This window comes from Anser anser (genome assembly GCF_964211835.1).
Source record: "Anser anser genome assembly, chromosome: 22".
NCBI lineage: Eukaryota > Metazoa > Chordata > Aves > Anseriformes > Anatidae > Anser > Anser anser.
Window position 1 is genome coordinate 9,383,033 of NC_139743.1, and position 20,501 is coordinate 9,403,533.

Genomic DNA, 20,501 nt, shown 5'->3' on the forward strand with positions numbered 1-20,501 from the left:
GACCCTGTTTGCAGGCTCAGAGCAGTCTCTTGCTCTGTCGTGTCTTTTTTTTTCCTTACCTGCCAGGCTTCTCATCTGCAAAAGAATTGCAATCCTACGTGCAAGGGAAGGGGAGAGGTGGAGCAGACAGACATCGTGAAGGTTAAGGGGAGGATGCAGTTGCAGTGCAGGATTAGGTCGGCTCCAGAGCTCAGGTCACCAAGCCCCGCAGTTTTGCCGTAAGCCTCATGACAGTGCTGCCCTGAGAAATATAACCCTCAGCAGCACTCAGACACGGCAAAATCTCAGCCTTTAAGCATCGGACAAAACCTCAGAGGCTGTTTATATCCTTCCTAGCCATGAAGAGCTGCTGGAAATCTGAATCCTAAATGTGTAAAGCCTTGATAAATGAAAAGCTGAACATTCATGTAGCTGTAAGCTGCTCTGCAGTGGTTTAGGTCTTCACAATTTGTACTCTTCGGGCCTGATAATACAGTGAGACCCCAGGCAGTCTGCTGGAAACCTACTGCCAGAAACACAATCCCTATAAGGGGATTCTCTTATCCATTGCAGCAAGCTCCATCCTAAAAGCAGTTTTCTAGCCCCTTTTCCTCCTCTTGGGAAGCTCTTCTGGATGTTTGATGAAGCAAGGAACCTTCTTTCCTTCCCAGTGCCCAGATTTTCCTGCTTATTCCCTTGTTTTCTCCCAGCCTCCCCCAGTTCATCCACCGCAGCCAGGCATAGTCTCTCCCAGCCTTCACTTTGCCAAATGAAACAAGCCGATCCCATCTGATCTCACCTGGTAGGAAAGCAGCTTTGTTCCTCTGAACAGCCCCCCATCCTTTCCCTGCATCCTCAGCCCAACATCCCCAAATGTGGCCAAAGCCCTCTGCGACCCTCCCAGCATCTCGCAGAGCAACGCCAGCAGCCTCTGCAAAACAGCCCCTGGCGCTCTGGAGGACAGGCATCAGCCTCAAAGAGGAGGCAGCCCCTGCGGTCATCAGGATGTGCCAGTCCCAAGCAGAGACGAGAGATGATACAGCAGCTAATTAACTCATTGGTTTGCTGAACGTATCATCAACACTGAGCTGATTTTCAGAGTCACCCCAGCAGTCTTGCTACATCCCTGTTTTGAAGAGAGACAGCATCTTCCGGGGGAGGCTGAGGCCAAAGCCTGCTCCTTGCCAGCCAGCAAACCTGGTCTCAGAACACCCCAACAGGGAGCAGAGGTTGGGTTTGCAAAGGAAGATACTCTGCGGGGTTCGTATTGCAAAATACTCCACACAGCAAGCAGCTGTATGCAGATCAGGACAGTGCCTGGGTATGCTTACCCAGAGCAAGTGTACTCTGATGCCCTCATAAGCTTGACTTGTCTACAAGAGGCAAACATGCCTCTTTGACAAGCCTGCGAAGCAGCATCTGAATACGCAAATGCTTCCGTGTCGGAGAAAAGCTCCCAAACCCCTCCAGCTGCCACCAAGGCGGGCAGGGCCCTGGGAAGATGGTGGCACCCCCAGCAGCGAGGGCGAGCAAACCCCTGAAGGGGGCTGGGGATGCTTTTAGGTCTCCACTGTGTGCTTGGACCCTCAGTTTTGGGGCTGGCAACCACCTCCCGGTGGTTTGTGATCACTGAGAGCATCTTCCGGACTCTGTTATTGGCCTAACACAGGAGATGAGCCCAGAGCCTCGGAAACTGCAACCCCCCTAGGGGAGAAAAGCAACACACGAGCAATCCCTTACCCGAGGGAGGTGTTCACACGCCTCGGGGGACACTCGTCTCACATCAGCCAAACGTTTCTTCCGCTATATTGCTCAGAGCAGTCCTCAGGGGCTGTTCAGCATCTGCCTCTCCATCCCGGCAGCTGGGTGGCCGTTCCCCACCAGGGAGCGTTCAGGGTTGGATGTTAACGCTGTCTGGAGAAGAGGCTTCCTGCGTCCACAAACCCAGCAGCAAGGAGGTGCCAGCAACAACAAAAAAAGCAGCCAGTGTTAATTAGGAAGAGGTGCTGGCAGCTGGAGGGCTTTTTTTTGCTTTCTCTGCTTGCAGAAGAAGACTTCTGCCTGGAGGATCCCGTTATCTCAATAAATATTGCTAATAATTGAGCTCTGTTTGCTTGCCACAATGCCGTCCAGCTGTCCAACGGCCAGGAGTATTTAGAGACATCTATGTTATTTCTTAGTCAGAGCTGCAGTGTTAGCCTGGGGTACCAGTTCAGCACTGAATAATTCTGCATGGTCTCATTGATTAATCAGACTATTAAAGCTTGCTGGGTAGGGCTGTATGCAGGAAGGCCTCTAACTAGCCAACTAATTGAAGAAGTTGCTGAGCGCACAGTCCGAGAGCAGCACGCATTTATTCATATTTCTTTATGTTGATGTGCTGTAAAACACGCTTCTCCCAAAGCACTTCAAAGGGTAAGGAGCAGAGACCCCAAGCTGTTTGTACTCATCCAAGCAGCCCACAGCTGTGGAGAACAGATTAATGCCTATCTGTGGGCTTCAAAACATTCAGCAAACCCTGTGTTTTGACAGAAACCCATGGTTTTGACGATGGGAAGCTAGTTATGTTGCCTCCAGAAAGCCTTGTCTGTGGTCAGGCAAAGAACAGCTCCCCAGCTCGAGTCCTGAGTGCACGGTGAAGAGAGGAGATCTGCTGGGGTTGCCTCCCACCCCAGGAGGTCTCAGTGCATTGTCCCTTTGGAGATCAGCCTGGGCTTGCATCCCATGCCTCATCCACCTCTCTGGCTTGTTTTTGGTCTCATGGGCTTGAGCCACCAGTGACAGCCTGCTCATCCATCCCTTTTCTCTTTTTCCCTTTTTAAGTTTTCCAGGCATGTGAAGGTTAACTCCCTTTTCTTTGCTGTCAGGAATGAAAAACCCACAACCCCAAACAACCCTTCCTATTTATATCCCTGCGTTAATCAGAAAGGCTAGCACTTCTACATCTACGTGATTAAAAATTAGGAGACCGGATTCTGTAGTGGTGCCTTATAATAACAACCAATCCTGGGAGCGCAGGGGATGAATAATGGATCATGGCTCTATGCTACTGGCTTCTTGCTTCCCCTTCTTTCTTCCTCTCTTTTCATCTTCCATTCTTCTCCTCCTTTCCCAGGCTGGAGTTTGAGTGGGGAAGGCATCGTCATCCTTCATTTTGCAGAAGTTAGAGCTGTTGAGATATATTGCTGATTTCTATTCATCAGACCCTCTCCTGCCCGGCCAGATCCCCTGGTTAGTGAGCCTGGAGACAATCAATAATTCATGGCCACATGAATAACCGGGGGATGATAACCACCTGCTTGGGAAGACATAATCAGGACCTATTCTCTCCTTCTCATCTCCTTCAGCAGCTCCCCAGGTCTTGCTGCTGATCCAATAGAGTGAAACAGGAGCAACACAGGTTAGGAAAGGCTTTCTGGCACGGGGAAGTCAGGTGGTCCCATACATACCTGCATGGGGTTGTCCCCTGTCCTGTCCCTCCCCCCAGGTTTCACTGGGCAGCTGGGGGGCAGCTGCACTGCTTTGAGGAGCACTGTGATGCCAGAGGATGCCAAGGGACGCTTCAGGCTCTAGCTAGTTGGTGGGACCAGCCAGGAATATTAAACAGCCCCCGTGAAAGTCCCTCCGTTTAATTCTGAAAGGCTCTTCAGAGCAAGGCTTATGGGCTGGGCCTCTTCCCAGCTCCACAAGATGAATTTCCAATATTTCACAAGCTGAGGTCAAATTCAATTAATAGCGTCAGTGAGGGGAAAAAAAAAACTACTGAGAAACATGTATTTCTTTTTCTGAAAACAATATAAATGAATTCAATCAAATAGCTGTTTTTTTAAAGTTAAAATGCTTCCTTAACAGCTAAACAGCATCAGAATGAAGTCGAGTTTTCCACATTCTCATATTCCAGGGGCTGATGTATCTTGACTAACCCAAAACACGGATTTTCACATTTTTCACTCTTGTAGCCTGAAAAATGTACATTCTGGATCCATGTAGAAACGCTTTTTTTCCTCCAGTTCTTGGGTTCCACCCACTGAGCTGAAAAATCCCATTACTCAGAGTGCTTGGCAGATGCGTATGTGACCAGCCTTGTGTGCAACCGGCACATCTGCCTCGCCTGCAAATCCTGCGCCGACGCGGGCAGCCACCTTTGAGTTGTCAGAGAAAATAATCCCCTTCCATCTCCCAAATTCGGCCCATGCTGGAGGAGCCAGCGAGGAATTTTGAAGACTATTCCCCGGCCAGCTAACAGCAGCAGCTCAGGCGCAGCGGCAGAGCCCCGCTCGGGGATGTTAGGGCTTTGGCGCTGTGCAGCTCAGCCCGGTGCCAGCCCGCTCGGAGAGCACAGCCCCATGACAGGCAGCTCCATTTTTGTGGAAAAAAGGGCAGTTTTCACCCAGCAGCATCCCCTCTGCAAGGATGGAGAGGGCAGGAGGCTCTTGCAGGTGCTTTACCTTCCTCTGACCTGGATCTGGAGCAGCAATTTTTCTCCACCCTTGGCTAGCATGAGCTCCTCTGCTTGGACAGAAGGGGCCGCAGTGGGGATGCTTTTCCACCTCTGCATTTCTGCGGGTTTTCCAATGCTGTGTGAGCCCCCAAGAGCCCCATTTCCCACCGTGCCGGTGGTGTTTACAGATGCCAGGTTTCACAGGCTAGACACCAAAAAATCACCATGCTCCTTGTCTCTTGCTTCTCCATTTCCATCCCTCTCTGGCACAAAGCAGGGATGTCCACGGCTGCGATGCCAGCAAAGCCATGTCCTGTAATGAGGATGCAGCCTCGCACAGGCTGTCAGACCGAGACAGTTTCAAAGGCAGGTTGAGATATTAAATGTCTCCTCGATACCCCCGGCAAAACCTGCTTTCATGGAGGGAGATGCTTAAAAGACTTGCAGCAGCGAGAGGGAGTCTCTGACCGAATGAGAGGATTTTCACCTTTTGTGCAGCCAGAGGGTGGCACAGAGGATGAGCGAAAGCAAAAGGAAGATCAAAGCCGGACAAGAAGGTGCTCGATGGTCTCTCCATCCCTCCGTGACCTAAAACATCAGCCGGTTTCTGCTGCTGTAGATCAAATCTGGGGCAGAGCCCTTACCTGCAAGCCGTCCCACGGTGCGATGGGTGGCGGGCTGCCCCTGTCCCCATCGCACCCCGCTGGAGGTGTGAGAGGTCCCGGTCCAGTCCTGGTGGTTTAATGCTAGTGAGTGACCTTGCCTCCTTCATGCCATTGCCTTGCAGTTCCTCCAGACGACCCCGTCATTATGGGGGGACCCATCATCAGCCTGAGAGCGGGAGACCCCCTCAACCTGACCTGCCACGCAGACAATGCCAAGCCGGCTGCCTCCATCATCTGGATGCGGAACGGAGAAGTTATCAACGGAGCCACCTACTCCAAGGTGAGGCAGGACGGGGTGGGGATGTGCACCGTGCTCTTTCTTGCTTTGGGAAGGGCCTGGGCTCCTTCTCACAGCCCCAGAACAGCCAGGGCTGTGCCTTCAGTGCCAGAGCTGCCTCGCACCCCACATCACCCCGCGCAGCATCCAACAGTCAGGAAGATGTCACTGAAATAGGCTCTGCTTGGAATTTGGCTGGCTTTCTGTACCCTCACATAGCTTCTGAATTACCTGGCATCTCCCCCCAGGAATCCCACCTGGGTGTCACGCTCGTAGTGCTTAAGGAGCAGAGCCAGCACTGCCCTTGGCTGCAGCAGAAGCTCTGAGGCAGAAGTTTTTTTGCAGTGGCATACGTCCCTGCCTCTAACTGCAGTTTTCCATGAAAAATTGTCAGGGTTGTTGGCATTTTTTAATTTAAATGGAAAGCCTTTATTGGGTCATAAAGGAAAACATCAAAGAGCAATCGGCAGTGTACTCGGAATGGGTACCCACATGTTCTCCTGTTTATCAAAGCCTGATGCTTGGTAAGTGCTAAAGATTCAGTAACACTTGACATTTCTAATGAAAATTTCTAAAGCACAAAATTCAAGGCACAAAATGGGTCAGTTTACAGCCATTTGTAATGCAAGCAACTTCAAAGTTCAGAGTCAGAGGCATTCCTCTTGAGCTCCTGAAGATCTTTTTAATAAACATTTCACCCTCTGCTACCACTGGGAAGCCTCATCCCAGCTTGCTTGGAAGGGCAGAGGAGCCAAAGCATCCCCGTCCTCCCCCCTGCTGCCCCACAGCGCCCGCGGACACCTCAGCTGAAGCTGAGCTGCCTCCTCGTAGCTGGTGGGGATGAACAGAATTGCCCCCATCACCCTGTGCGCTATGCAAGCGGCAGCGCTAATTAAAGCTAGAGACAGCTGACCTCGCCCCCTCTTAATTCAAGTGAAATTAATTAAAATCCAGGCCATTGACGTGCAATTGTTTGTAACTTACTCCATCCACCCCAAGCCCTGCTCTGCGCTGCAGGCTGTGCAGACCTGGCCCTGGGGAGCCAGCATTTCCCTTTCAGACCCCCAGGCAGTGGGTAGCACAGAAGGAAGGGTGTCTCCTCTTTGTTTTTCTTCAGAAGATTTTTTTGGAAGCCTTTTAGAGCTGAGCTTTCAGGCAGCAGCTCCATCTCACGTGCCACACAGGCACTTCCATGGCATCTAAAGCAGCTGTCGGGGTGGTTTGGGTGGCGAGTCCTGCTCTGCAAGGACGTCAGCCCCTTCTCCGGGGGCAGAGGTGGTGTTGGCTGATCTGGGGATGTTGAACCCCAGTTTCTCCTGACTCACCGGAGATTTCCAGGAGGACCTTCCACAAATAATTCCCTGCCATGAGCAGGGAAGTGCAGCTGTAGGGCAGGGCACGCGGAGGTGGTCAGCCAGTGTGGGCTGCATCAGTGCTCATCGCCTCGAGCATCACCGCATCCACCCATGCATGCATGAGAAATCCCAGCTTGAGCACAGCAAGCATTTCTGAGACCTTTTCAACCTTGTCATGTTAAAAAAGAAAAAGACCCCACAGAAAAGCTAATGGGCAGTTTTAGCTATTTATGAAATGTGATGTTTTGATTTGGGACGTACAAGAAACCTCTCCCTTTTGAAGTTCCCTTTAAGTCTGGGCCTCAGTTTTATTCTGTTGTTATTCTCTAATAAAATTAAAATCCAACCCAGACTTCATTTGATCCAGATATTCCAGTCAACCAAGAAGACATACTGCTCAGGTTACTGATTGCCTGAAACCATTTGCACTGAGTGATAATTCCTTTGTTTCTCTGAATTTCAAATCCACCAGCTGATTAATATGCAGCCCCACTGCAGTCACAGCCAGGCAGCACGGATTAGCCAGATCTGACTTAAAAACCCCAAACCCTCACCCTGCTCCCTCTTGAAGAGGACAGGAAATGGTCCCTATGGCCGTAGGGGGTGTTGTAGGATCCTGCAGGGTTTGAAGATGAAGCAGAGCTCTGGGGTGCTGTGGGGGTGAGTTCTGCACAGGCAGGACCCACAGTGCTCAGCCTGGGGTTCACAGCACCCTCAGCAGCAGAAGTGGGGTTGCTCTGCAGGGGAAGGACAGGCAGGGTGACAGCAAAGCAGGCAGCACCCTCACCAGCAAAGGCACAAGAAGAGCAGGTTTGTATGACCATAATAGGGTCAGCCACAGTGCAGCAGTCACCAGAAAGCCCGCAGAGATGAAGCAGGGCTGTAGCCAAGCCAGGAGATGAAGTCCAAATCAGCACCCCCAAAACATGGCTTGAGCTAGAGCAGGAGATTAAATTCAGCTCCTAGACCTGTGGGTGGGATAGAGGCCCCAGATGAGGTTTGTCAGGATAATTAAGGTCTGTTGGGGCCCTCAGATCCCAAAGATCATGTTCTGATAGGTCTTGGTGCTGCGTCTGTCCAGCTTCTGAGCTGGTGGTGTCAATTTGTCAGCACCGTTCCTTGCCCACTGCCTGACGGAGGTGCAAACCTATAGCAAGAGGGCTACATCCAGCTGAGCCCAAGTGGTGAAAACGTCAGTCTCACTGCTGTCTATTTATAATTCCATAAAGCACTTGCCTTACACAGTGAAGTGAAAGCTTGGAGGATACAGACTTAAGGGAGAAAAACTGCTTGGAAAAGTCCAGAATCGGCTGGGTGTGTCCATGGGCATTTGCCATTATTATCAATGGCTGGGTGAAGTCATGTTTCTGGCATTTCTGGTCCCTGGAGGATGCTGATAAACCAGAGAGGGGTCAGAGAGTGATTAAAATATTGGAAACCGTGCAGCATCTTCAGAGGCTCAGAGGGCTTGGTCAGTCTGGTTTACCACAGACGAGGTGACAGGGTGATGTGATCAGTCTATAAGGACTTAAATGAGGATTAGGACTTCACTGAGGATAAGGCAGGGCTCCTGCGCCAGCAGATCAAAGCTGCACAGGATCCACCCCGTGCTGCTGGCAGCGGCTGCCACCACTCACACATCCCTGCACAAAGTGGCTGGGAGCTGCAGCCCGACCAGCCCAGGCTGCTTCTGCACCTGCCTGGTGTAGGTGCAGCAGGTGATGGCGGGCTGGAGGGGGCGGTTACCGTGTCTGTCCCCTGGCTCCCTTTTTCCCAGGCCGGGGGTGACGTGCATGTCACCGGAGCTGCGGCTCTCAGGTCTAGGCACAGCAGGGCTGGAGGGAAGCAGATGGGAGTTAAGTGCCCAGTTCCCAGGGAAGCGCAGCAAAATGTGCCTGTGCAATTCCCCTGAGGGCTCTTGGCAGATTCCAGCTGGAGGAGCCATGACTGCAGACTGGCTGGTGAACTCGTAACAGCAAGGCCTGGCTGTGTGTGTGACTCTTGACCAGGGGAAGGGGCCGCTCTCCTGCTGGAAGCTCCTTCTTCCATCTCCCTGTCTCCCCTTGCAGACCCTTCTCCGTGATGGCAAGAGAGAGAGCATCATGAGCACCCTTTTCATCGCCCCCTCCGACATCGAGAACGGAGAGAGCATCGTCTGCCGCGCCACCAACAAAGCCATTCCCAGCGGGAAGGAGACCTCGGTCACCATCGACATCCAGCGTGAGTACCTGAGCCACCGCAGCCCCGTGTCACCCCAGCCTCCCCGCTGCCTCCACCGGGGCCGCCAAGCGGGGCGTTCCCCATCGCTGGGGTGTACTGGTGCAGAGAGGCACGAGGGCTCATCTCCCCTGAGCTCCCTGGGGCACCTGATGCACACAACACCCAGCTGCTTCCCAGCTTTTGCATCTCGTGCCCGTCTCTTTGAGCCATGCATTGCCTGGCTGGCACGCATTTCTTGGACAAATACGTGTTTCCAGGCTTGCAAGTTGTTCAGGGGTAAGTTTTTGTCTTGTTCTCCATCTAGATAGCACATTAGACACACCAAAGTGCTCCGTGGAAGCCCTCCCTCCTGTGACATCCAGCTGGTGTCAGCCACCACCCAGCAGGGACAGGTGTGTGGGGAGCGATGCCACTTCTCTGTAAAACCATGAAGGAAAACCTTCCTTCCTCAAAAATTCACATTTCACAGATCTCTCCCCTCCTCTGCAATAGCTGTTGCTTTCAGGCACATCCTGACCTCTCTCCAGCCGGGCTTCATTTGCACACACAATTCCTGCAGCTGTATTTACCAACAATTTGCAAATGCAGGGTGTTCAATATTAGCATGCCAGCTGCTTTCCAGAGTCCAATTAAAACTGCCTGAACAAACTCAAGCACAGCAGAAAATTCACCATTTAAGACTCCCAGCTTTTGCTGCCGGAAGATTAACAGGCTCTTGGGTCGCTCTATAGCATGTCCTGACAGAACCAGCCAGATAAAATGAGATAATAGCATGGGTTATTTCACAGCCAGCAAACAGTTACAATAGCTGGAGATGCACGCACGTTCTCACAAACAACGCAAAGCCGGAGACATCATTACTCCGTGCTGTACAGTACGGGGCAAGGGACGTGAGCTGCATCCCCGATCCTGATGGGATCTGCTCTGAAGAGAGAAAGACCAAATAAAGAGCACCGATTTCCACTCCGAGCCATTAAATACTCCATGCTGTGAAAGTAATAATAATAATATCCTATCCAGCTATTAAAAGTATGTTGTTCTTAATGGGGTCTAATGAGGATATCAATTTCCCAGGGCTGGATGGGTGATGGAGGGATAGAAAAATGCCAAGATGGATTAAGCAGCCTGTACTCTGCAGAAGCACCCAGGCAGGGTTTGTGTCCTGTGCAGGTGTTTGAGGTGCTTGTACTCGTGGCAGCAGGAACAGCTTGCTTCAGCTGATGCAAAGCACGAGTTTGGATCCCATCAGTCTCGTGTGGGCACAGGACCTGCCTGCCAGTCTTAGCCTCAGCAGCAGTGAGACAGCTGAGTCATAAACACTATCCCCTTCCAAAAAAAAAAAAAAAAAAGAAAGAAAGAAAAGAAAAGAAAAAAGGCAAGGGGAAAGAAACCAAGAAAAAAAAAAAAGCCAGAGTCTGTAATGGAAACACTAAGCGACTCCAGCTGGAACATCTGTTCAATGTGATTTCTGTTCCACCAGCCACATCAAAGTCAGCCTCCTGTGAGTTACGCGCCGAACATCACAAGTGGGATTAAAATCATGTTTAATAGTTTGATATGCCATAAACTATTTATATTGCCAGAGCCCAGTGGCTCTATGGAAATTCACATCCAGCGTGCCAGGATGGGGAGGAGCAGGGTTATTGCTTATCCAAAGCCATTTGCTCCAAGCCTCTGCACACACACGTGTAGTTGCTCATTTTTACACCTTCGTTTCATGGCAGGAAGGGATTTGACCGCATCCATATTTTTGCAGGAGGTGGCAGTATGAGAACAGAAGTGGCAGGCTGGGGACCAGGGTGACGAGCAACCCGCAGGCCACCTCGCTCCGCTGGAGGTGCTGTGCTGGTCCTTGCAGCGTGGCAGCGTTTTGTTCCCATTTATGCTTCCCATCGGGGAGTGTGAAAGCCCAGAGCTGAAGAGGCATCAGAGCCTGCTTCCAGCTCCTAATCCCTGCTCATTCGCAGCTTCCGGAGCCCACCCCGAAGAGGCTTTTCCGCCCCGCAGCGATGCCAGCCCTCATTTTGCAGGTGCTGAGTTAGGAGGCTTGCTGACGGCAACGCGCGGTACCTGCGCCAGCCAGCACTTGCATGCATGCTCTCCTCCAGCTCTGATTCCATCTCAAATTAATTACAAGAAGCCAGGCAGGAATTATAATTGTAAGCGCGTGGAATTACATCCTGATGAGTTACAATTTGTGTCTTTTTTTTCCCCTAACATACCCCCAAACACGCTCGCACACACAAACCCACGCTCTTCGCAGCACCGGCCGCCTCGTGGGGAAGCTCACCAGCCTTCCTGCAACGTTCGGAAGCCCAATCCCATTTGCGAAAGGGAAGATCAAAGACTTTAATTCATTTCCTTTGCTCTTTTTCTTTTTAATCTACATTTTTTATTTTGAGTGCAAGGAGGGAGCTGGGCTCATTTTAATACAAAGAGGCTCCTCTGTAAATCGTAGGCACAGCTACTAAACCATCAAACAATGGGGAAGCTACTAAAGAGAAGTGTGATTCATACTTAACAAAGGAAGGTGATTAGCTGTTGTTGTATAACAATGGGGAAGTGTCAGGATGCCTGCAAATGAATTAGGAGCGCACTATATATCTCTGGGCTGTTATGTTAGTGAAGCTCATTTATATTCCCAACTGCGCCCATCTTTATTGTCATTTGAATTGCACATTTTAAAATGAGATTAGGGTAAATTGAAAATACCTATAATTTCCCGTCATAATTTCCCATCAAAAAGGCAGGTGGCTCTGCTGGCGACAAAGCCGGGCTCTGGCTGTGTAAATAGCACGGGGCCAGCGGAGGTGGGGACGCAGCGGAGGAGGGATGGCTGCGCTTTGCAGCGTGGTACCCAGCGCTGCAGGCAGGATCTGCAGGGATGGGGACGGAGAGGAGAGGTGGCGGTCAAGCTGTTGTCATCTCTGGATACCCAGAAAGAGCCTGTGCCTTCGAGCGAAGGTGCTGAGCTGGTTCCGGAGAGCCCCATCTCCCCAGCAAGACCCTGTCTTGTGTTTGGGGGAGGATGCTGGCAGAGGGAGCAGCGGCAGGGGAGCTTTCATCCCTGGCTGGACTTGATCTTAGAGGTCTTTTCCAACCTGAGCGGTTCCGTGGTTAAACACAGCAGAGCTGCTCAGGCTTGTGTTAGAGCTGTGGCTTCACGGCATCCGAGCAGCACGCTGACCATCATCGTGCCACCCCAGCTTGGCCAGGCTCCCCGTGAAGCAGCCCCTCGCTGCCGTTGTTTTCCCCTCGGGGGACACGTGGCTGTGAAGCTGCAGCATGGGAGGGATGCTCCAGCTGGGAGAGACGTCGCTGAGAAATTTAGGAGGAGGAGAGAGGCAGCAGATAGCAGGTAGTTCAGAATGCATTTTCGCATCACGCTGCATCAGACTCATACCTTAAGAACAGGGGAGCCCCTCAGCTCCTCTGCGCAGCCCCGAAGCAGCCTGCAGGGGTTGGTCCTTCAGCACCATTTCCACCTTCTGGAAAGCCTCTTGGCAAGGCTGGAGAGGTTCCTCTAGCACTGCAGTGTCTAACGGTGGCCTGTAACAGGTGCCTCGGCAGACAGGAGAGCTCGAGATGCCACCTGGAGATTTTTTTCTTCCCTCAGATGAGGTCTCATTCTTCAAACCTAAAGCTGGATGTCCAGCACCTCCTCTGAGACATCATGAAAAATTAAAACCGCTCTGAATATTCTTATTATCCACCACAACACTGCACCCTTTTCTCTTCTCACTTTCTTTCATCCGTTCTCTTCTAAATTTTGTTTGCTGCTAAAGCACTCAGATGCTTATCATGTAAAAGGAGAAGAGAAGCAGAGCAGCAGCCGAGAGAACCGAGAGGCCTGTGACACCAATAAGGACTTGGCAGAGATGATTAGGCTGATGAAAGAGCAGAAACGCCACTTTCAAGTTAGCGGGTAGACAAAAGATCGTCATTACGCAGCAAGATATTAAATGGGAACTTTTCAAAGCAGGCGAGTTTATTTCCTTAAACGGGGATCAGAGCCTGCGCTAATGGCTCTGAAGTGAGCTGCTACGCCGAGCGGTGCGCGTGGCGTGGCAGCAGGGAAGGCGCTGGGCTGCAGCGAGCGGGAGAGCATCCTTGGTTGGAGGAGGGATCGGATGCTGCTGAGGAGCCAAAAACCAGCTCTGGCTGCTGTCTTGGTGGGAGGACAGCTCTCTAGCCCAAAGGGTTTTTATTCCCCACGCCTCTGCGGTGTCCAAGCCCCTGTGGGGCAGGCATGGGGCCTGCAGGCTGCACCCAGATGTTGCAGATCTGCACCCAGGGCTCGCGCTTTCTGTGCACAGCGCCAGCCTGCAGCCAGCCTTACAAAGCCCTGAGGATTCAATCACGGCACGAAGCAGCCTCAGAGCCTCTGCCGTGCTCTCCCACGCCTGCCTTCTGCTTCCCAGGCTCAGGAGCCGCGGGCAGCGCGGTAGCACAGGGCTGCTGCGCCCGCCTTGGCTGGCGGTGTGACCTTGTCGCTGTCTCTTTGCAGACCCCCCCTTGGTGAACCTGTCCGTGGAGCCTCAGCCGGTCCTGGAGGACAACACCGTCAAGTTCCACTGCTCTGCCAAGGCCAACCCGGCCGTCACGCAGTACAGGTAAGGCGCCCTCCCTTCTTACTGTCACCGTGCATCCCCCTCCAGCCCCGCACAAAGCACAGCCTCGCCAGCGCTGCCCAGCTCCCCCCAGCTGTCCTCACCTTGCTGGGGCTCACAGGTGAGGAGGCTCCGGGTGCTCTGCGTGAGGTTGATGCACGCAGCAAGCCCTCAGTCAGGGACGCACGGGTGCTTTGGGCTGGATTTGGAGGCCTGGCACAGAGCTAGCGGAGCCATCTGTTCGGGGACATAATGAGCAAAACGTGCCGAGTGAAAAGTCTTTTATGGGGAAAATTGGAAAATTCCTTCTCTTTGTGCACGCTCTTTTATGGTTTGAACAATACCACTCCAGTGCCATCGCTGTGTAACCCTTAAGCAGCCACATGCAGCCCCAGCAGCGTAGCGCAGGGCACAGAAGGGGGCCGTGGGCTGGAGCTGCAGGGGCTGGGCAGCAGCCGGGCACTGGTGAGGCAAGAAGGGGTGGAGGAAGAGGAGAACCCACGGGAGGTCGGGGCAGGAGAGGCTCCGTGCCCGCACCTGGTCGCTCCCAAGCAGCAGCCACCAAGGTTGCGCAGGGCGAGATGAGCAGGGCTGTAAGCATGGGGCTCGCTGTGCCGTGTCCCAGCACCTGCCTCGTTGGAGAGGGAAGCAGGGGGGGCTGCCATCCCTCCTCGGGGGCCTGATCCCACCTGGAGACATCTCGCAGTACACCAGGTCCCACCACAGCCCCTCCGGGCTGGGAGCTGGGTGCGGGTACGCGCAGGCAGTCGGTGGTGTTTGTGCAACAGCCTCCGTTTGTAATAACAGAGGAGGCACCTCCGGGGACAGGCTACCACAACCCGCCTCCTGTTAGGCTCGTACAGCTTAATTAGTACAATCGAGTTTGCTGGTAGGAACGATTCCTTCCGGCTGGATATCTGCTATCAGCACAACAAAGTCATAATTGCGTTCCTGGTTACACGGAGGAGTTATTAATTTCAGAAGTCAATTAATGTCAAAGATACAAATAGCCCCGTTCCCATATTTACAGTTAGGAAGAAAAGGAGCGTGGCAGGCCGGGTGCGTGTCCCACTTGGGCACAGGGGGGTCCCAGCCCCGCGGAGCTGCTCGTGCCGCCCGCAGCCCGCTCCGTGCCTTCCTCCCACCCCACGGCCCCGTCCTTTCACCCTCCCTGGGCAGTGCCGATCCTGGTGCCACAGGGACATCCGCCTTGCTGCAAAGCACTTTGTCGTTCCTTTCGTGGGGGACTTTTATAGCAAAGCTAATTGCACGGTTTTTTTCAGGTTATGTTTTTTCATGAAAGGGATTTTTTTTTATATTTATGGAAAAAAAAAAAAAGAGGCATGAAAAATTCAAGCACTTTGGGGTTTTCATTTCTTAAGTTCCCTTAACATGTTAACATCACACAAGGCTTTTTCCCTACCACTGTGACAAGCAAACACGATTCAGCAGCACACGGCGGGGCTTCCTTCCGTCTAATGGCTCTGATTGATCGGGGCGACTCATTTCCCTTCCCAAAGATCCCAGAGCTCTCCAGTAGCTATGTCAAGGCAGCAGACGTCTCAGCCCTGCAGCTCGGAGTGGGATATCCCAGCTGGGAAGATTTTGAGCTTCAGTTTAGGAACAGAGGTTGTCCAGAGCTGAAGCAGCAAGAAAGGGTCTCTGTAAACGCCAAGAGTGTGCCTTAATTAACCAAAGCCGTGTCTCTGAAGCACCCAGGGTGGCCCGAGTAAGCGAGCAGCCTCAGCGGCACCGTTGGGTGTAAAAGTCTGGTATTGTGCACCTCCGGGAGCATCGTCTGGGCACAGGGATGCGGGAAGCTCTGAGGGCATCCCAGCGAGGACAGAGAGAGGACAGCCTGCTGTTCCTGCACCGGGAGCTGCAAGGGTGGAAAGCGTGAGCCAGGATGAACTTACGCTGCCTTAAAAACAAAGATTAGAAAGTAGACTGGAAACAGAAAGCGTGGCATTTTTTCTCCCCAGGGAGAGACATGCTGATATATTTCCTATGGCTTCCCTCAGCCTCAGAAATATCAGATCGTGGTCGGCAGCCGACATTTATTTTTAATACCTCCCAATATGTTTGTCAGTAAACAGCTCTGAACACAAAGGAAAATGTCTAAACACCATAAATCCCCTTTTCTGGACATAAACCCACAGCCAGCTCCGTGGTGCTGTCTCTGCTATGAATATGCAAGCAAGCCGTCCCCCTGCTCTGCATCTGCACGACACCATGGCATTGTCGGCAATGCCACTGCCACATCACCCCGTCCGCAGGACACGGGGTTTTGTTCGTGCTTTCTCTTGTACAATGCGTCGCATACTTCTTTTTTTTTCAACACAAGGAAAAGCTGTTTAGAAATGAGTGATCTTTTCGCAGAGTCACAGTTGAAAGTTACAGCATATTCTGTTCTGGGAGAGGTTAATTCCCTTTTGTCAAGACTGACAGGTTTCCGTGAAACGTTTCCATTTGGCCTCAGTGGCGTTGTCCGACGGGAGGAAAAGCCAGAAGCCCTCTGCCATAAAACCTGCGGGCGTCTCAGCGCGTTGGGTGCTTCTGTGCAGGCAGGGCTGGGCTCTGCTTTCCAGAGACACGGCTCCTCAGCTCCTCTTAGCCCTGCCCTTGGACAGCAGCAGCTCCTGCACGAGGAGCATCCTTTCCCCCAGAGGGTTTTGGTGCAGGTGCCTTCACCTGCAGCGTCACCTGCGCTGTCACTCGCAGCCACTGTCACCGAAAGCAAGCCGAGCGAGGCTGGCGAGGCGTCGCATGGGTGCACAAGCCGTGCTGAGCCTCAGGCTGGTTTTTTGTGGCCCAGGGATTGCGCACCCCGCACCCGCGCGGCGGCAGGGCTGAGGGGCCTGGGCAGCACCTCCCCGACCTGCCCCCATCTGTGGGGAGCAAGCCCCAAGGCCATCGGGGAATTCACTGACTCTCTTTTGCTGCAAGCAAACGGGCAAGAAAGGGAAGGCGAGAGAGAGTAATTAGTTGTCGCCGTTGTTCTGCCACCTGTGATGGCGGGTGAAATTAATGGAAAGCAACAGAAGTCAGGGCGACGTGAACCGACTCACAACCAGGCCTCCTCTTTGCTCACTTCAGATCTCTCTATTTGCCAATCTTCCCTTGGCTTTTGATGTCTGTTGTGTGTCTGTGGGGTGTTTTTTTGCTGTTATTATTTATCACTTGCAGTAAGAAAGAGAATCTTTAAAGTGGCAGAAGAAAATGGGAAAGTTTAATATTGCAAGAGGCAGAGTCCCTCAGCCTTTTGGGCTCCTCTGATGATGATTATTTTTGCAGTGAGATGGGGAACTGCTACAGGCAGGGCAATAATAAATACCTCACTCTGGCGCATTGATACAGTGCTCTCATCCCCAAGGCTGGCAGAGACCTTTGCAAATAACGTTATCTTTGCAGTCACGGGGGGGACGGGACGTTTCGAGCCACCCTGCAGCACCAGCTACAGAGCCGGGCTGCAGGGCAATACCCAGGCATGGGGGTGAGGGACAGACAGACAAGCACGGACAGAAAGAGAGAGAGAGCGAACATGCCATTTAAAAACACACACGCCTCTCCATAATTGCACGGGGCATGGCAGAAGATCCAGGCGACGCTGCAGCAGAAGCAGAGGTCAGGAGGAGCTGTTTATTTAAGAGACCCCCGAGGGAAGCTCTACCAGCTCCTCTTCCCCACCCCACAGCAGAAGCCAGGACCACATCCAGTGCAGTCCAAGCAACCTCCGCCTGCACACGCTGGGCTGAAACCAAAGGTGCCAGCTGCCCAAAGGGGCGCAGACCTTTCTGCAGCAGCAGCGTGGGGAACACCAGCGCCTCTGGGTTTCCGTTTCCCATGCCCCGGCTTGTGACAAGAGGGCGGGCAGGGAGCGATGTTTGTTCGCCCAGCGGGCTCCGCGCTGCAGAAAGGACATCCGTGTTTGGAAAACACTGCTTTATCTTTGAACCAACAGCACGCTGTCACTCATCAAATATTAATCTGAACTCAGCTGCTTCTTAAGAGCTTTTCTTTAAAGGCAGTGGGGCTTCAACGCACCTGGTGGGAGGTGGTGTCCTGCCTTGCGCAAGGGAAAACAAAAAGATGTGCTTGCTGCGTTTGCAAAGGGGCAAGCAGGGAAAACATCCAGCTTCCGCAGCCCACCTCCAGCTCTGGCTGGGATGCAGGGTGGGCATTTCCCACCCAGGCCTCAGGGGGGGATGCAAGGATGAAGAGTCCGAGTACCTCCAGCAGATCTGGACTGGTCCCTTCCTGCAGGGACACATATTGTCTTAATTCTGATCGCTCATAAAGAATGAGAACAAGTCTTGCAAACCTGGGCAAGCCTGCTTGTGAGCCCAGATGTTTGCCATGCATTTTGCTGTGCAGCAGTTTGTAGCTGCTTGCGACACCCCGCAGCCTGCGTGTTTGCAGTCTGACCCCATTCTGGGGGTCTTGCTGGCGTTCGCTTTTTGCCTTGGGAGAAGTCAGCAGCTGCTGGGAGCAGGGGGAAGGCAGTGCAGCCAGGAATCGGTGCAGAGGGTGCCAGTGCCAGGCGTGCAGGGCTGCTCTGCTGAGGTCAGGGCAGTCCAGACCCTGCTGCCTTCTGCTGGAGACGTGCGCAGGGAGCTGGCTGCCTGGAAGGAGGCATCTCTGAGGTCTGTTGTGTTGCAGCTTGGAGGGCTGAGTGCCGTGCACTGTGCCTACATGCAGGTCTGTGAGCAGTTTGGCTGCTGGTCTTGGGGGAAAAAGGGGGAGGCCTGCTGGAGTTTGGATTGAGAAATCACCCCAGGCACCAGGAGCAGATCTTGCTCCAGCTGGCTCTCCATCCTTGGTCCATCCTTTGTCCATGTGATCCTTGACTTGGCCAGCTGGGCATCTGGGTGGGTGTGCACAACGTCTCTGGTCCCAGGTGAAAGCCCAAGGGAAGGCAGATTTAAGTTCAGTGCTCCTCCATCACACCAAAGCTGTCGCTGCCTCTTCTATTTAGCTGCTGCAGAATATGTTCACAGATCCATAAGCTGCGAAGGCCAGAAGGGATTATTGGATCATGGAAACTGATGCAGATATTCAGGATGATGCATTTCATTGGCAACTTCTGATGGAGAAGTGGCAAACGACCCAGTTAATGGGCACGCCTGGTGCTGCCTGCAGCCAAGCCGCAGCAGGGGCTGTGCTCCCTGTTCTGGCACTGGAAGACCTGCCTATATTTTCATGCGGATTCAGGTGGCTTTGAAAAACGTCTTCTGGGAATTGGAGAGCTTGCTGTTTTCCTTACTTTCCGCTGCCCATCCATGAGGGGCCCAACACAAACATGAACATCCCCCCGTACTCTGCCTTCCCCAGGGCTTCTTATCACTGGGACCACTGCATAACTGGCACCTGTTTTTGTCCCCCCAGTTAAGGGAGATCTGCAATATTAAGCTCATATTAAATGACAGTCACATCTCTATTAATACTTGAAAGGGGCTGCCAAGGGCTCAAAACACACTGCAGAGCAGCCGGTGGCAGCAGGAAAGGTGTGAGCTCCACGGGCTCGCTGCCCTGCACCCATCGGGGCAGAAAGCATCCCAGTGCTGCCCTTTCGGGCCACTCTGGCTTTGCAGCCATTTTGTGGCACGCTAGGACTCTCTTCCCTCAAACCACCTTGGGGAAACTGCTCGTTCACACCAGCACACAGGATTATCCCCCCAAGCCCCTCGTTTTTGCAGCCTTCCTTCCCCCAGCTGCCATGCTCCCATCTGCTCCCTCCTCCTCCGAAGAGCACGGCCACCAGCGGTCCCGCGCAGGATGCTGCGAGCCACACGCTGTCCCTCGGCAGGGCTGCCACCTCTCCTGCTGCCTCCCGCAGCCACACACGGCAAGGGAGGCAGGAGAAGACAGCGTGGGGAAGGGGCCCTCAGGCATTTCACAGCAGCGACAGAGTAAATCTAATTTATAGACATAGGGAAATGCAGCTGAAGTGGGAGTTGAAATGAATGCAAAGCACACGGAGGTCTCAAGTTATCGGCACAGTAACATTTTTCCTGGCTATCTCTGTTTTCCTGCCCGGGTTTGTCTTTGTAGCTTCCTCCCAGACAACTGGACCTTTGCTCTGAAGTGAAAATGAAAGCTGGGGAAATAAAAAAGTAACGGGAAATGAATTCTTCAGATCTCCTCCATGACGCGTCAGCCCCATCTGCCAGCTCCCTCTGACAGGGAGAGAGAGGCTTTAAAAAAAATAAAGTAAAATAAAAGGCCCAAATCTCTCCGCTGTTGGGCTGCTGCAGGGTCTCTGCTGTGGTGGTGGCTGCAGGTGACACTGGGAATTGTGGAGCTTCCCTCTGCTCGCACGGTGTGGGGACAGGGAGATTTGTCTTCCCCTTCCCTGCCTTGTCAGGGTAATGGGAACAAGTGTGTGGGAGACGCTCAGAGGCAGCTCAGACTAATGAGGAGAGAGCATAGAGGAGGGAGAATCTGATGGAAAGCAAAAAAAAAAGGGGGGGGGGGAAGAAAGTGCTTTGTACTTCTGAGCATCGCTTCCTGATGTAGCAGTGATTAAAGGAACAGAATTAAATGAGTGATGAAGCAGCCAGCCCAAACTGCTGTTGGGTGGAGCCTCAGTGATGCAGGGGCTGGCAGAGGGGTTTTGCTGATGTGATCTGGGGGCTTGCTGTGCCGGAGCGGAGAGGTTTGGGATTTGGGGTGAGCCACGGCTGTGGCCATCCCAGCCAGGACCACCAGCAGGAATGAACAGGAGAAAGAAACACGATGGCTTTCCTGAAGTGAGGGAGAGTAACATCAAGGAGGGGGAACGAAACAAAAACCGATTTGGTCCATTCCAGCTGAAAGGAGACATCCAGCAGCATGTGCAGGATCTCCTCTGGCTGAGCAGGGCTCTCCTCGCTGGCACGTGGCAGGAGCAGGGCTGTAGCCTTTCACTGCACAGCCATGGATAAGATCAGGCCAGTGGGTCCTGGGCCGGCTGGT

The 20,501-nt window shown here is 52.9% G+C and overlaps 1 protein-coding gene across 9 annotated transcripts in view; it reads left to right on the plus strand.

The window, feature by feature from the left end:
* KIRREL3 (kirre like nephrin family adhesion molecule 3) overlaps positions 1–20,501 on the plus strand; it is a 317,515-nt gene that overhangs the window by 264,769 nt on the left and 32,245 nt on the right. For all 9 annotated transcript variants that reach the window (XM_083808118.1, XM_083808117.1, XM_083808116.1 and 6 more), the window contains 3 exons: positions 5,208–5,365; positions 8,787–8,937; positions 13,445–13,550. In XM_083808118.1, the coding sequence (XP_083664244.1) occupies positions 5,208–5,365; positions 8,787–8,937; positions 13,445–13,550 (415 nt within the window). The remainder of the gene's footprint in view (positions 1–5,207; positions 5,366–8,786; positions 8,938–13,444; positions 13,551–20,501) is intronic.